Consider the following 12,779-nt stretch of genomic DNA (forward strand, 5'->3'; position numbering starts at 1 on the left):
CTTCATATTACAAATGATACACTTTTTCATATCCATCATGACACACAAAAACAAAAACACTATGATTTAGCATACAGAATCACCTTAACCAAAAATAATATGACATTGATAATTGCAGACTTAAGATTCTGCTTTATTTGCTTCTTACTGTCGTGATTTATTTCGGCGAGTTGTTTTTACTTTAAAAGAGTGACTTATACTGAGTAAAGAAACGTCAGTCATACAAATTTCTGCTCAGTGGTATATATATATATATATATATGACCGTTTGTAGTTTGATGAACAACGCTATATAGCACCTAAAGTTCTTTTTGTGAACACTCGTTCATACGTCAATGTCAACATATTAATATTCAGCAGGTTGAGGACTTTATATAACTATCTATTTAAGTCAACGTATACAATGAAAGCGCTTATCACTCAGTACATCAGTTTAATATAACTTGGCTGATATTTTACTTTGAATGGAAAAAAGAAACCATTACTAAATTCACCTGAATAAATAAATATTTCACGTTTTTGTTCATTCACACCACTCAGTTATGCCGAGAAACACTAATTTTTTCAATCTAAAATAGACTAATCATTTTAAAAATAAACTTTACTCATGAATGATATCATCAGTCTTTGAAGTTCCTGCAGAATAAAAACAAAAATTGCTACATAGAACCCAATATGTGTCAGGTAGTTGAACGTACTAACATACTGACTTACTTACTTACGCTTGTTACTCCCAATAGAGTATAGGCCATCGACCAGTATTCTTCAATCCACTCTGTCCTAGGCCTTCTTCTCTAGTTCTATCCAATTCTTGTTCATTCTTCTCATTTCTGTCTCCATTTCTCGGTGTAATGTGTTCTTTGATCGTCCTCTTGTCCTTTGGTATTAAGGATTCTAAGTGAGGACTTGCCTTGTGACGCAGTTCGTTTGGACTTAATGAGGGGCGAACTCCGAAAATAGTTTTCATTCTAGTTGGCATTTCTTATGAAGGAGTATTAGAATCTTGATGCAAATGATATTTCTAATAGGATTTGAACTTGTAATATCAAGCTGACTGGACTAGTTAGTAGTCACATTTCGATCCAATCAATAAAAGTTAATTAACACTAATGCAATAAATAAGCAAGACATTAATCAGTACTTAGTAATCATGTAATTTAAACAGTCTGGTTAATTTAACGATGTGTCACAGTTTAAACATGTTACAAAGTTTTGTATTCATAATTTATTATACCGAAAATGTATAAATTATGAATTTGATACTCTTAGGTTGTAAACGTATTTGCTTAGAAAATGGATCGTGGTCAGGAGAAGAGGTAATGTGTAAAGGTAAGTTGAAGATTATCCCATTACGAATATATGAATTCATTAATATTTCACAAAACATAGTTTCATGAATAGATCTTAATAACATATTATGTAATATAAACAAGATTACATCCATGTTCAGTAATTTAATAATGAAACTTTATAAATCAGCATTATATATCAGTGAATTCTTAAGATTTCAAACAGTATTTACTATCACTATGTGCAAAGATGGATATTGACTGGCAGTGGAATCCAGAACGCTCGCTCTGTCCCACTCAGGACTCGTCAGCTCGATGTACCTTCATCTCAGAGTTGATGCTCACTCTGGGACTCAAACTCAGTACTGTTCGCTTCAAACGTCATCGCGTTATCCACTTAGCTACTGATTCTTGAATTTAGTACTTACTTTATTTTCTAATGATTCCACAATAATTTCATGGCACAAATTCGCGTAAATCATCTAATGAAAACAAGTCTTCCTAATATTACGGATTTTATTTTGTTTTTTTCAAAACTATTTGTTATATAGAATCAAGCACATACAATATACAAAGGTAATTAAACTTAATATGGAATATGAACGCTTAACGTACATTCGTCTTCATGTGAGTGTAGTAGACAATTGGGAAATTGAACCGAAATATTTTATCAATACAATGTGGTTTGAAATTCACCATTATAGTAGACTTACACTGAACAAAGCACTATGATATATTACGAACACTAGTTCATTATATTCTTTATAAGATTTTAACTAAACGTAAACCAGTAATTGTGCTTACAGATATATACCCTCTATGCCTAATAGTCTTATACTACAAACTAGTACGTGAAATCATTTTTACTGGAACAAAAATACAAACGTCACTGTTTTGCGAAGGTGATAAACAGATAGATAGGTATTCAAGCAATTATGAACAACGAACAACTTAACATAAGAATGAAGTGAAGGAACGAACAAGTTGAAGGATGTCCTTTAAAGTCTTAAACTGTAAATGACGATAATAATGTAGACCTGAACTTTTCACTTATTGACCTCGTCGGGTTGTTGCTGATAGGAATAAACTGATTTTATCTTACGTTTCACACTTATGATGATCTTCAGTGAACATCCGAATAAGTTGTGGTATATGTAATACATGTAACACTTTAAATAGTCACAATATATTACACTGTATAGAGATTAGCATCAGAATTGATTGATTTATTGTTTAATTTCAATATTTATGCTTATTGTTTTCATTAAAATAGCCATTACCTGTACAGAACCACAAGCAATTTTAAATGGTAATAGTGTGATTAGTTCACTTAAAGTGAATGGAACACATATATCTAAATGTGATGAAGGTTATGAACTTCATGGATCACAGCAAAGAGTTTGTCAAACAAACGGAAAATGGAGTGGATCAGAACCTTATTGTAAAAGTATGTTATAGTTATTCGGATTATCATTTTCTTTAATGTATTTTTCTTATGACAATTTTGATTGGTGTAGTAAATGTTTATGAATTTTATGGATTACGAACCAAATTCATAACATTTTAAGCAAATATGAATAGTGGCTAGCAGTGGGATACAGTTTGACGCGCGTCAGCCGGATGAACCTGTATCTCAGAGTTGGTGTTCACTTTGGAACTCGAACCCAATACAGTTCACTTCAAACGCCATTGCGTTATCCACTTAGCCACTATCCATCTTTGCTTATAGTGCTTGTGAATGAAGGCGATATCAAGCCAATACTCACAGTATGCACATATGACAATATGAGACTGATCAATTGCAGTCCTAAACATTAATGCGAAGATTCAAGTAAACAATACCAAGTGAATTCAACTTCATAACAGTTAATAAAAGACTAAGTGATAAAATGCTCAATAGAAAAAATGTGTGATGAGTGCAAATGAAATAATAATTGATATCTGTTAAGTTAAATTTCACTTTTTTCGGTAACATTGTTTCATTAACAGTATTAAGTGGAACTAGTATACTTATTTGCTTACACCTCATACTCCTTGTGGAAGAGCACAGGCCGCCCACCAGCACTCTCCATCCAACCTTGACCTGGGCAATCCTTTCCAGTTGTTTCAACTTTCTAATCATTCTTTTTCACATCTGCTTCCATTTCACGATGTAGTCTATTCTTCAACCTTCATTTTTTCCGCTTTCCTTCAGGATTCCAAGTTAAGGAACTAGTATACTAGTTGCTTGAATTTATCATTGTTAATGAATAATCTGTTCATTTAATACTGATAATGTCTAAGCTGAAACAGTGATCTTCGGTGATTTATATCTAAGTAGTAAGGGAGTATAAAATAGCCAGGAAGACTAATTTTTTTTAAAAATAAAAAAAATATTTTATTAATTGTATCCACAATTCAGATTGAAATTCATGGAGCATTTGCAAAACAAAATGTTGCCAAATGAAAGTTTGATTGTAAATTGTTGCCAACTGAGAGTAATTCATTGAATTTGTATAATAAAGCACTAAATAGTAAAAATATAATTTGTAGTGCCTACATCAGTTTATGACAAAGAAAATCTCTAGTCCTTTTCAATAAACAAAAAATGTTATTCAAACAATCCTTTGAAAATTCTTTTATCCACAACTACATTCGATAATTAAGTATGAAATCTTTAGCGTTTACAGTAGAACCATCTTGCTCAATTATAAACAAAATTTTTATGAAACCATGATGGTAATAGGCAGTCTAAAATCACAAATCAATACTCAATATTAAAAAACTGTTGCTTTAATATATTCACCATTACACAAAAAGGGGGTTACTTTGAATCTAAGCATCAGTTGTCAAGAGTTTCGATAGAACAATGAGAAGACGGAGTTGATCTGAAAAATGTGATGTATTAGCGCTATACATTTCGAACAATCTGGTCACACATATTCTTGTCAAGGCATTTTTAAATGAAAATTAATAAAGGTCAAACAAATAAAAGTTCAAGTAAAATAACTAAGGGGGAGAAAGAATAAGAAATTGTCGCGTTATCCTAGGCTATAGAATGACTTAAGGATTATCAAGGTAAATCCAAGGTTACGACAAATTGTTTTTGTACACATAAGGGGGGGGGTGAATTTACAAATAGCCAAGTCTTCAATAAACTTAAGAATTCGTCCTTGACAATTTCTATACAACGTTCTAAATGCTGTATTAATGTCAATTTTGTGTCCCGTCTCAATTATATGTTTCGCTATCGATGAACTTGGTTTTCTACCTCCTACATTAATCGGATCACTTGACACACATTGATTTTGTAGCCATCTAGGCACATGTTCATTGACCCTTGATTGAATTGTTCGATTACTCCTCCCTATGTATGTGTGTTCAAACAAACATGTAAATTGGTAAATACAATGGGATGTGACGTAATCATTAGTGCATTGTTTGTGTCTATTAGGAATCATGACCTTAGACTTTTCAATCAATTAAGAGTTTATCACATATTTATTGATGGTAGTTTTTCCACATTTGAAGAATGAATAGTATAAAACTATGTATAAACTGCTTGTTTATGATGCAATGTTTGATTTGACAACATAAATGATCTGGAGTGAATCTACATATCAAATAATATTGAGATGAATTACCAAAGTTTCAATGAAAAACTGTTACCGATAGAGCAAATCTAACCAAGTACAAGGAGACAAGTTTTACTGACGGCAATAAATGATCATCAGCTAATATTACAAATTCACTGACAATAGAAATGTGAACTATTGGAAAATGACTCAGTGGCTTTATGCTGAAGTCCTTGCCTCGAAATCACAAGATTTCGGCTTAGATCTCTTGTAAAGTGATAAGCGTGAAACAATGAAGAGTTCGATACTAAAATAGACTAGTTATTTAGCACTCTGTATTCTTCTATGGTTTCTGAATAATATCATTTCCTGAGATTGTGTTATACTCAGAAATCTATTCTAATAAAAATGATGTACATACTAACTTTAAAGTTCTTCTGGAAAGTCTCAATCGACAATATTCACCGATGAATATTCTTGTCTTCTTCGTACAAAAAATGTCAAAATTGCTGGGGTTTATGTTTGTTTTCTTATACATTTTATGGTTTTGTAGAAAAAGATTGTGGACCACCACCTCAAATTCAAAACGGTGAACTATCATTTATAACCACAACGTATGGAAGTAAAGGAAAAGTAATGTAAGTTCAAAATACTCATTCTTTTAAAAGCAATTATGAAAGCACAATGTAAATCAATAATTTGTCAGTAGAAAAGATGAAACTTGCCAATTTCATCATGATATATTGTGTTTAAAACAAACCGAGTAGCTAAATAACAAACACAAATGAGTGATCACGTTTTTTCTAACTGATTTATATGAGAGTTAAGGTTCATCGTTCCTAATTTCTCCAGCGACAGATAATCAGAAATATTATGTCGTTTTCAAGATATTGTTTGATATTTAGTCCACCAGAGGTAATGTGAGTTTCATGATCAGTAGATTTTTTGAAGATATTACATTTCTTTTCTGTGTAAGGTTAAACATGAACCATTACGGATGTAGGATTTGAATCTCCACAACCCCATACTGATAATAACTATGTGCTCACTAGTGACTAGTGTCGTGAAGGAATTCTCGGAGTTCCAGTGAGAAGCCGTGACCAGTGTAGTTCATCGGTGTCGGGTAGAGACAGGCATCTGTCTCAGTACAATGTAAGATGGTCGCACAATTTCGTGGATTGGTTGAAGTTAGACATTAATACCGTTGGACGCCGACTCAGTTGTCTAGAGTTTAAGCGTTTGCGAGCGAGACTGCATATAAGAAAAAAGAAGTACAACAATGAACATAAATTAGTGTATGACAGTGAAATAACAATAATGAGATGGCCAGTTCAATTAGCAAAAGTACGGCCATAGGTAATTTTTCCACTGGATGTCAGCAATCCTTTCGAGACAAGGATAATCAAACACAGAAAGTTGTCTAACATCCTCAACTCAGAGAGGCCAGGTTTCACAAGCATAGAGCAGAAATGCTCTCACAGACTCATTGTAGGTCCGACCCCTTACAGACAGACTGACATCAGGAAGGCGCCAAAGATGGTCCAGATTGGCATAAACCTCTCTGGCTTTCACTGTACGTGAATTGATCTCATCACCCACGCCACCACCAGCACTTATGCAGCTACCCAGATACGCAAACTTCTCGACTACTTCTATGTGCTCACTACCTAGGATGAGTGCAGGATCAGGGTCCTGCCAATCTTGTCTAATTAACGACAATGTCACCAGGGTTGAATTAAAACCGAGGTAATACGTTTTTTAATCGTCATGCTACTGACGTTGTGTTTATTTCTATTCATTAACTAACAATTCTTGTGTTTACTGAAAATACTATCTGCACCACATAATTTTTATTAGTTTTTACCAAAATACCCTTTACCAAAAATCATTTTGTTTTTTTGCTTCCTAACTAACAACTGTTTAACGACGTCAAACGTAAACGTCTTCTAACTCACGCTGTGACAATAAATAAATAAAACGACATACTTTAGTAATAAAGCATCCGACAGATGTCACTAGTTAATTAACACTTCAGTTTATTTTTACGAAAACACTTAGTGTAAACGGATAAACAAGTTAAAAAATAAACCTATTATTATTTTGAAACAGGTTACTATGCAACGACGTTTTTATTATCCCATAAGATAAATATTGTGAACCATTTCAAGCATACTTTTGACCATTGTGATTAAAGACATAGTTTTAAAGTAAATAAGCAGTACACTGAATAGTCATTAAAATCTTAATATTTTATAGTCATGTAGTCATATAAAATTCGATATTTGGAAGCTCAATCAGTAATTAGAATTTAATGATTAAAGTAAGTATATTAAGAATCCTTGTGACTGACATTTCGATAACCATTTCAGTTCACATTACTTACTGTCTTAGTCAGAGATGTAGACTAATGCCAAGCGATTAATTCTTAAAATCACCTCAGTAATTTCAATGATCAGTTTCAGTCTTAAACGTTCACAAGCATCTATTCTGATCGTATTTATTGTCACTGTCGTTCGGTGAAGATCAACAATCCAGTAATTATTAAATAAGTAGACGTACGGATGTTTAGTTTTCCATTAGTTATTCAAGGTCGGCGAATCATTGAAAGTTTCCATAAATACAACCACAAAATTAACCATCCCGTCCGTCTAAGCTCATTAAGTAATTATGGTTTAATGAAATGTATTGTCGTGTAGTCAACCATTGGAAATCGAAATTAAATTTTACGCTGTATATCATTCAGTGTTGTTAAATAATCCGAACGTACTCGTTATCAACGGGGGCATAAAATTTTATGCATTGTACAGTAACGTATATTACTTACTTACGCCTGTTACTCCCAATGAAGCAAAGGCCACCGACCAGCATTCTTCAATCCACTCTATCCTGAGCCTTCATTTCTTGTTCTATCCAATTGTTCTTCATATCATGTCCGTCTCCATTTCTCTGTGTAATATGATCTTCGATCGTCCTCTTCTACTTTGGCGTTAAGGATTCCAACTGAGGACTCGCCTTGTGACACAGTTCAGTGCTTTCCTCAACGTGTATCCTATCCACTTCCAGCGCTTCTTCCTCCTCTGTGATGTGGTTTGTTCTCTCCGACAGTAGGTTGTTGCTGATAGTGTCTGGCCAACGGATCCGAAGTATTTTGCGTAGACAACTGTTAATAAACACCTGTATCTTCTGGATGATGGCTTTCGTAATTCTCAATTTTCCGCCCTATACATTAAAACTGTCTTGACATTTCTATTGAAAATTCTGACCTTGGTGTTGGTTGACAGTTGCCTTGAGTTACAGATGTTCTTCAGTTGTAAATATACTGGCCTTGCTTCATTGATTCGCGCCTTCACATTTGCATGGCATCCATCGTGTTCATCATTGATGCTGCCCAAATACGTAAAGGTTTTTACATCTTCCAAATCTTCTCCGTCAAGTGTGATTTGATTGATGCATGCTGTGTTGTATCGGAGAATCTTGCTTTTCCCTTTGTGTATGTTGAGACTTAGTGCTACTGAGGTTACTGCTATACTGGTGCTCTTCTCCTGCATTTGTTGTTGCGTGTGCGATGAAAGAGCTAGATCATCTGCAAAGTTTAGATCGTCCAGCTGCATCCTTGTTGTTCATTGTATCCCATGCTTCCCTCCGATATTGACGTCTTTATGATCCAGTTGACCACCAGGAGAACTCCTCGTGGAGCCCTCCTGGGGCTAATGCCGGTCCCAAGCCCGGATAAAGGAGGAGGATTGTTTATGGGTTTAGCGAAAAAAACCAACTCGCTAAAAAACGCAAACCAGAAAAAATAATTCGAACAATTAAACAGTAAGGTATATACATTTAGAATAATACGACCCGAAATTACTTTGCATTATGAATAGAAAAAATCTGATTTATAACCTTGAAGATAGTTTATATTATTCGGCCAAATAAATATTGCATGACGATCATCCACTGAGTATGGTGATGCTTGTGTTACTTTATAAATAGTTGAACTCCACTTGTCAAGGCTTCTCACTAGACGTCAGTTATTATAGATCATATGATTGAGTAGTGATGATATTTTCCGGCTTTGTTGTTTTAGTGACAGATTAACAATTTCAGCTATGATGTTTCTTCCATGAATACCTCAAAGCTGCATAGGAAGAACAGTTAAGGTAATATAAAGATGCTTCAAAATATACAGTTTTGAAATTTTACTATGAATAATAATCATTGATTGATTTCTAACTTTAAACTAGATGTGAAGCAGATACAACGTTGTCAGCTGAAACTGATGAAGTTATTTGTAGTGTAAATGACACCAAGGCTATATGGAAACCGCAACCATTTCCACAGTGTTATAGACATTGCTATCTATTTACTGTAGAACATGGAGATGTCTACTTAATAAATAGTAAAAATTATGGTGATAAACAGATCATACCAATCACTACTGAAGAATTTGGCATAGAAGGGAATACACAAATACACTTCACAAATGCTATCTCTAATCAAATTATTTTACCTGGTGGACGAGTTAGACATGGATCAGAATTGAATGTAACATGTCACATAGGTTATGCATTGATTAAACCAAATCACCCAATTACTATTTGTCAAAATGGAGTTTGGAGTGTTCGAAGTAAATGTACTCCTGGTATGTAAAGACAATTTTAACCTACTTTTTTTGTGTCATGTGAACAGAATTAAATACAAGTATTGCATGCGTATTTCAAAATACGTTTACTAATTAGACAGTATGTTTTATAAAATCGTTCACTGTTAACTACTGACATTAATCTCTTATTAATTGAAATACATCAATATACCCTATAATCTTTCTTTCATTTACATAAATCAACGATTTTTATTCAAAAGATAATGGGTGAGACTATAATTTATGGATGCCCTTGGACGACGCTGAAGTGACTTTGAGAGTGGACATCTACTGAGTAGGACTAAATGAGCGTTATAAAGCAGTTAGAATTCTCATTTACAGTTGATAGTTAAGGTTAGGAGTTAGATTTAGGGTTTTCATCACGAACTGACATCAGCTATGATGCCAAAACTTTATTTAGCCAAATAGATGAATAAATTTCGCGCCGAAATCTGGGACCTGTTATCGTAAATCTAATTGATTCGTTCATTAATTATAGTCTCGCCAGATAATGTTTTCTACTTACAGTGAAAAAAAAAACATAAAAAAGGTTGCAACAAAACTGTACCACATATAAACTGTTTTCATAAATAAATCTTTGCTGCTTTCTGAAAATGGTTACATCGATTCAGTCCTTTAATAATACACAGAGTTCAACTAAGACTGGTCAATACTTCAGTCCAGAATGTTAACAATAGGATGATACAAATTATTCCGAATAGCGATATAACTTTGAGTTTTCTTAACTGTAACCTTTATTGACTTAGTTTGGATCATGTATATAGGTATTATAGTTTAAACAATATTTATGTTCATTTACTATCTTTTATCAAAGCTCCGTGCAGAAGACAACCACCAAGTTATCCTGGTGCCAGGGTGAGATTTTATAGTCTGAAACACAACTCCTTAGCAAGATATGAACCATTTCCTGGCTACGTGATGACTGATAGTCCTAAGAATCTACATCTAATAGACAAAGTGAATACATATGAAGATCCTAAAGGAACTTTACGTTGCTTATATGGTGAATGGGTTGGAGCTCCCTTGAAATTTGAACCAAGTTAGTCAAATCGCCTTATGTATTATTTACTTTTAAAATATTTCTTCATTAATTATACAGTAAGCAAAAAAGGCAAAAATCGGAACAGACTATACATATGTAACTAACACTTCAAAGTTACATATTAATTTCAAATAAACGAGCACTAATGGCTTATTTTAGTAATATATATCAACCACTAATTAGAGTTGACCTAATCGGAATTATTGTTGAAAATTATTCAAAGCAATTTAAAGACACTGAAATAATACATGATGTAATATGTATATAAATATGGTAGATAAATAAATAAATATAACTATGAACAATTATCGAAGTGAAAGTTAATGATAACTTGTTGTGTAATCATCAGTATGGGGTTGTGGAGATTATCAGGTTCTCGATTGAGATCATGAACCGATTGATGTTAAACCACCATTGAGAACCTGGAAGCACTGGACGGCCGTTTCGTCCTTTTGTTGGACTCCTCAGCAGTGCTCATTCACGGTCCCGCTCATGGCATTCGAACCCAAGGCCTTCAGTCTCGCGCGCGAACGCTTAAACTCTAGACAACTGAGTCGGCGTCCAACGGTATTAATGTCTAACTTCAACCAATCCACGAAATTGTGCGACCATCTTACATTGTACTGAGACAGATGCCTGTCTCTACTCGACACGAATGAGCTCCAATGGTCACGGCTTCTCACTGGAACTCCGAGAATTCCTTCACGACACTAGTCACTAGTGAGCACATAGTAATTATCAGTATAGGGTTGTGGAGATTATTAAATTCTCGATTGAGATCATGAGCCGAGCGGGGTCATGGATGCGCATTGCTGAGGCGTCTTACAGTAGTACGAAACGGCCGTCCAGTGCTCCCAGATTTTCAACGGTGGTTTAACATCAATCGGTTCATGATCTCAATGAAAAAATAAAGGAGTATATTTTATCCTTATGTGAGTTATTATGCAGATGAAGAATAAATTTATTCCAGCTATTTTATGTCACATATCGATACGATTATATCTCACTTGTTTACGATTTATATCCAAGTTATGATTTGTTAGAAATCTGTAGACTCATATACCCATTGATTTCGAAACTATTATATTGAATACCAACATAGGCACGCTTACAGTTTGACAGATTGATTATTTCATTCATAGATTACTACATCTGGGTGAAAATTAACTCGTCAACACTAAAACTTAAGCACAATATACCATTTATCTTCTCCCCTATTTACTACTTGTATTCTTTTGTCTCACTTTAATAAACTTTCAAAATGTAATTTAATAGTTGGGTTCGTGGTTCAATTAAAGCTAAAACCCCATGGGAAACCTGGAAGCACTGGACGGCTGTTGCGTTCTTTTTTGGGACTGGTCACGACTTCTAACTAGAGCTCTGAGAATTCCGTCACGAAGCTAGTCACTACTGAGCACATGTTAATTATCATATGTAATCATTGAAAAATTGGTAAAAATTAATTGTTTTTGTACTTATTTAAGCCGTAAGTAATTTTCATTTTCCATTTCTAGTGCATTGTCCGCTTATAGACATAATTGCACCATTAAAAGCAAATGTTTCAATTGATGGAATGTTATTTGATTTTCATGGATCAAAAATAATCCTAAAACAAGAAACAATTATAATATTCTCATGTCCTAAAGAATATTATCTAGATGGTCCTAAATACATAGTATGTCACCTGGGTCATTGGTTACCGAAACCAAGCTCGTCATGCAAAAAGATCCCCCCGATGTCAAGTATACAACAATGGCTGTTCAATTCAGGATAACAATTATGGATATTTGAATAAACTTCTTAAGTATTTACGTTGAATTTTATTGTTTTATTTATATTTACCTCAAAAAATAGTATGTGATTATCTTCATTGAATAATGTTTTCATGAAATTATAAGAGAAAATCATACTACTAAAGGTTCCTAACAAACTAAACAATACAGGAAACCGTAAAATTGAAGAATAGAAACGAACTAATCCGATTAAAAGATCTAGTTCTCAAAGATCACGTGAACATTTTGAGTAATAATTTACAAAGCCGGTCAATCCAGTTCAATTCTAAAGTCGCATAATTATGTGCTTTTCTCATGCATTTCATAAATATTCATTCACAAATATACTGGATAAAGCTAGTGAAAGCTTTTCAATAATTAATCAAAAATCTTGAAAATTATGATCCATAATATAAACCAACTTTCTAAGCAAAAGTGGATAGTGGCTAGCAGTGGAATCCAGGACGC

General features: G+C 33.7%; 1 protein-coding gene across 1 annotated transcript in view; it reads left to right on the forward strand.

Moving 5' to 3' along the window:
• Positions 1 to 12,399, forward strand: part of MS3_00004741 (uncharacterized protein) — a gene marked incomplete at its 5' end in the record, with an annotated part of 29,876 nt that extends 17,477 nt beyond the window's left edge. Inside the window, 6 exons of the mRNA XM_012944036.3 lie at positions 1,270 to 1,329; positions 2,563 to 2,736; positions 5,397 to 5,481; positions 9,079 to 9,476; positions 10,312 to 10,536; positions 12,054 to 12,399. Of these exons, the coding sequence (XP_012799490.2) occupies positions 1,270 to 1,329; positions 2,563 to 2,736; positions 5,397 to 5,481; positions 9,079 to 9,476; positions 10,312 to 10,536; positions 12,054 to 12,313 (1,202 nt within the window). The 3' untranslated portion in view covers positions 12,314 to 12,399. The remainder of the gene's footprint in view (positions 1 to 1,269; positions 1,330 to 2,562; positions 2,737 to 5,396; positions 5,482 to 9,078; positions 9,477 to 10,311; positions 10,537 to 12,053) is intronic.
• Between the last annotated feature and the right edge of the window lie 380 nt (positions 12,400 to 12,779).

Source organism: Schistosoma haematobium, chromosome 3 (genome assembly GCF_000699445.3).
Source record: "Schistosoma haematobium chromosome 3, whole genome shotgun sequence".
Lineage (NCBI taxonomy): Eukaryota > Metazoa > Platyhelminthes > Trematoda > Strigeidida > Schistosomatidae > Schistosoma > Schistosoma haematobium.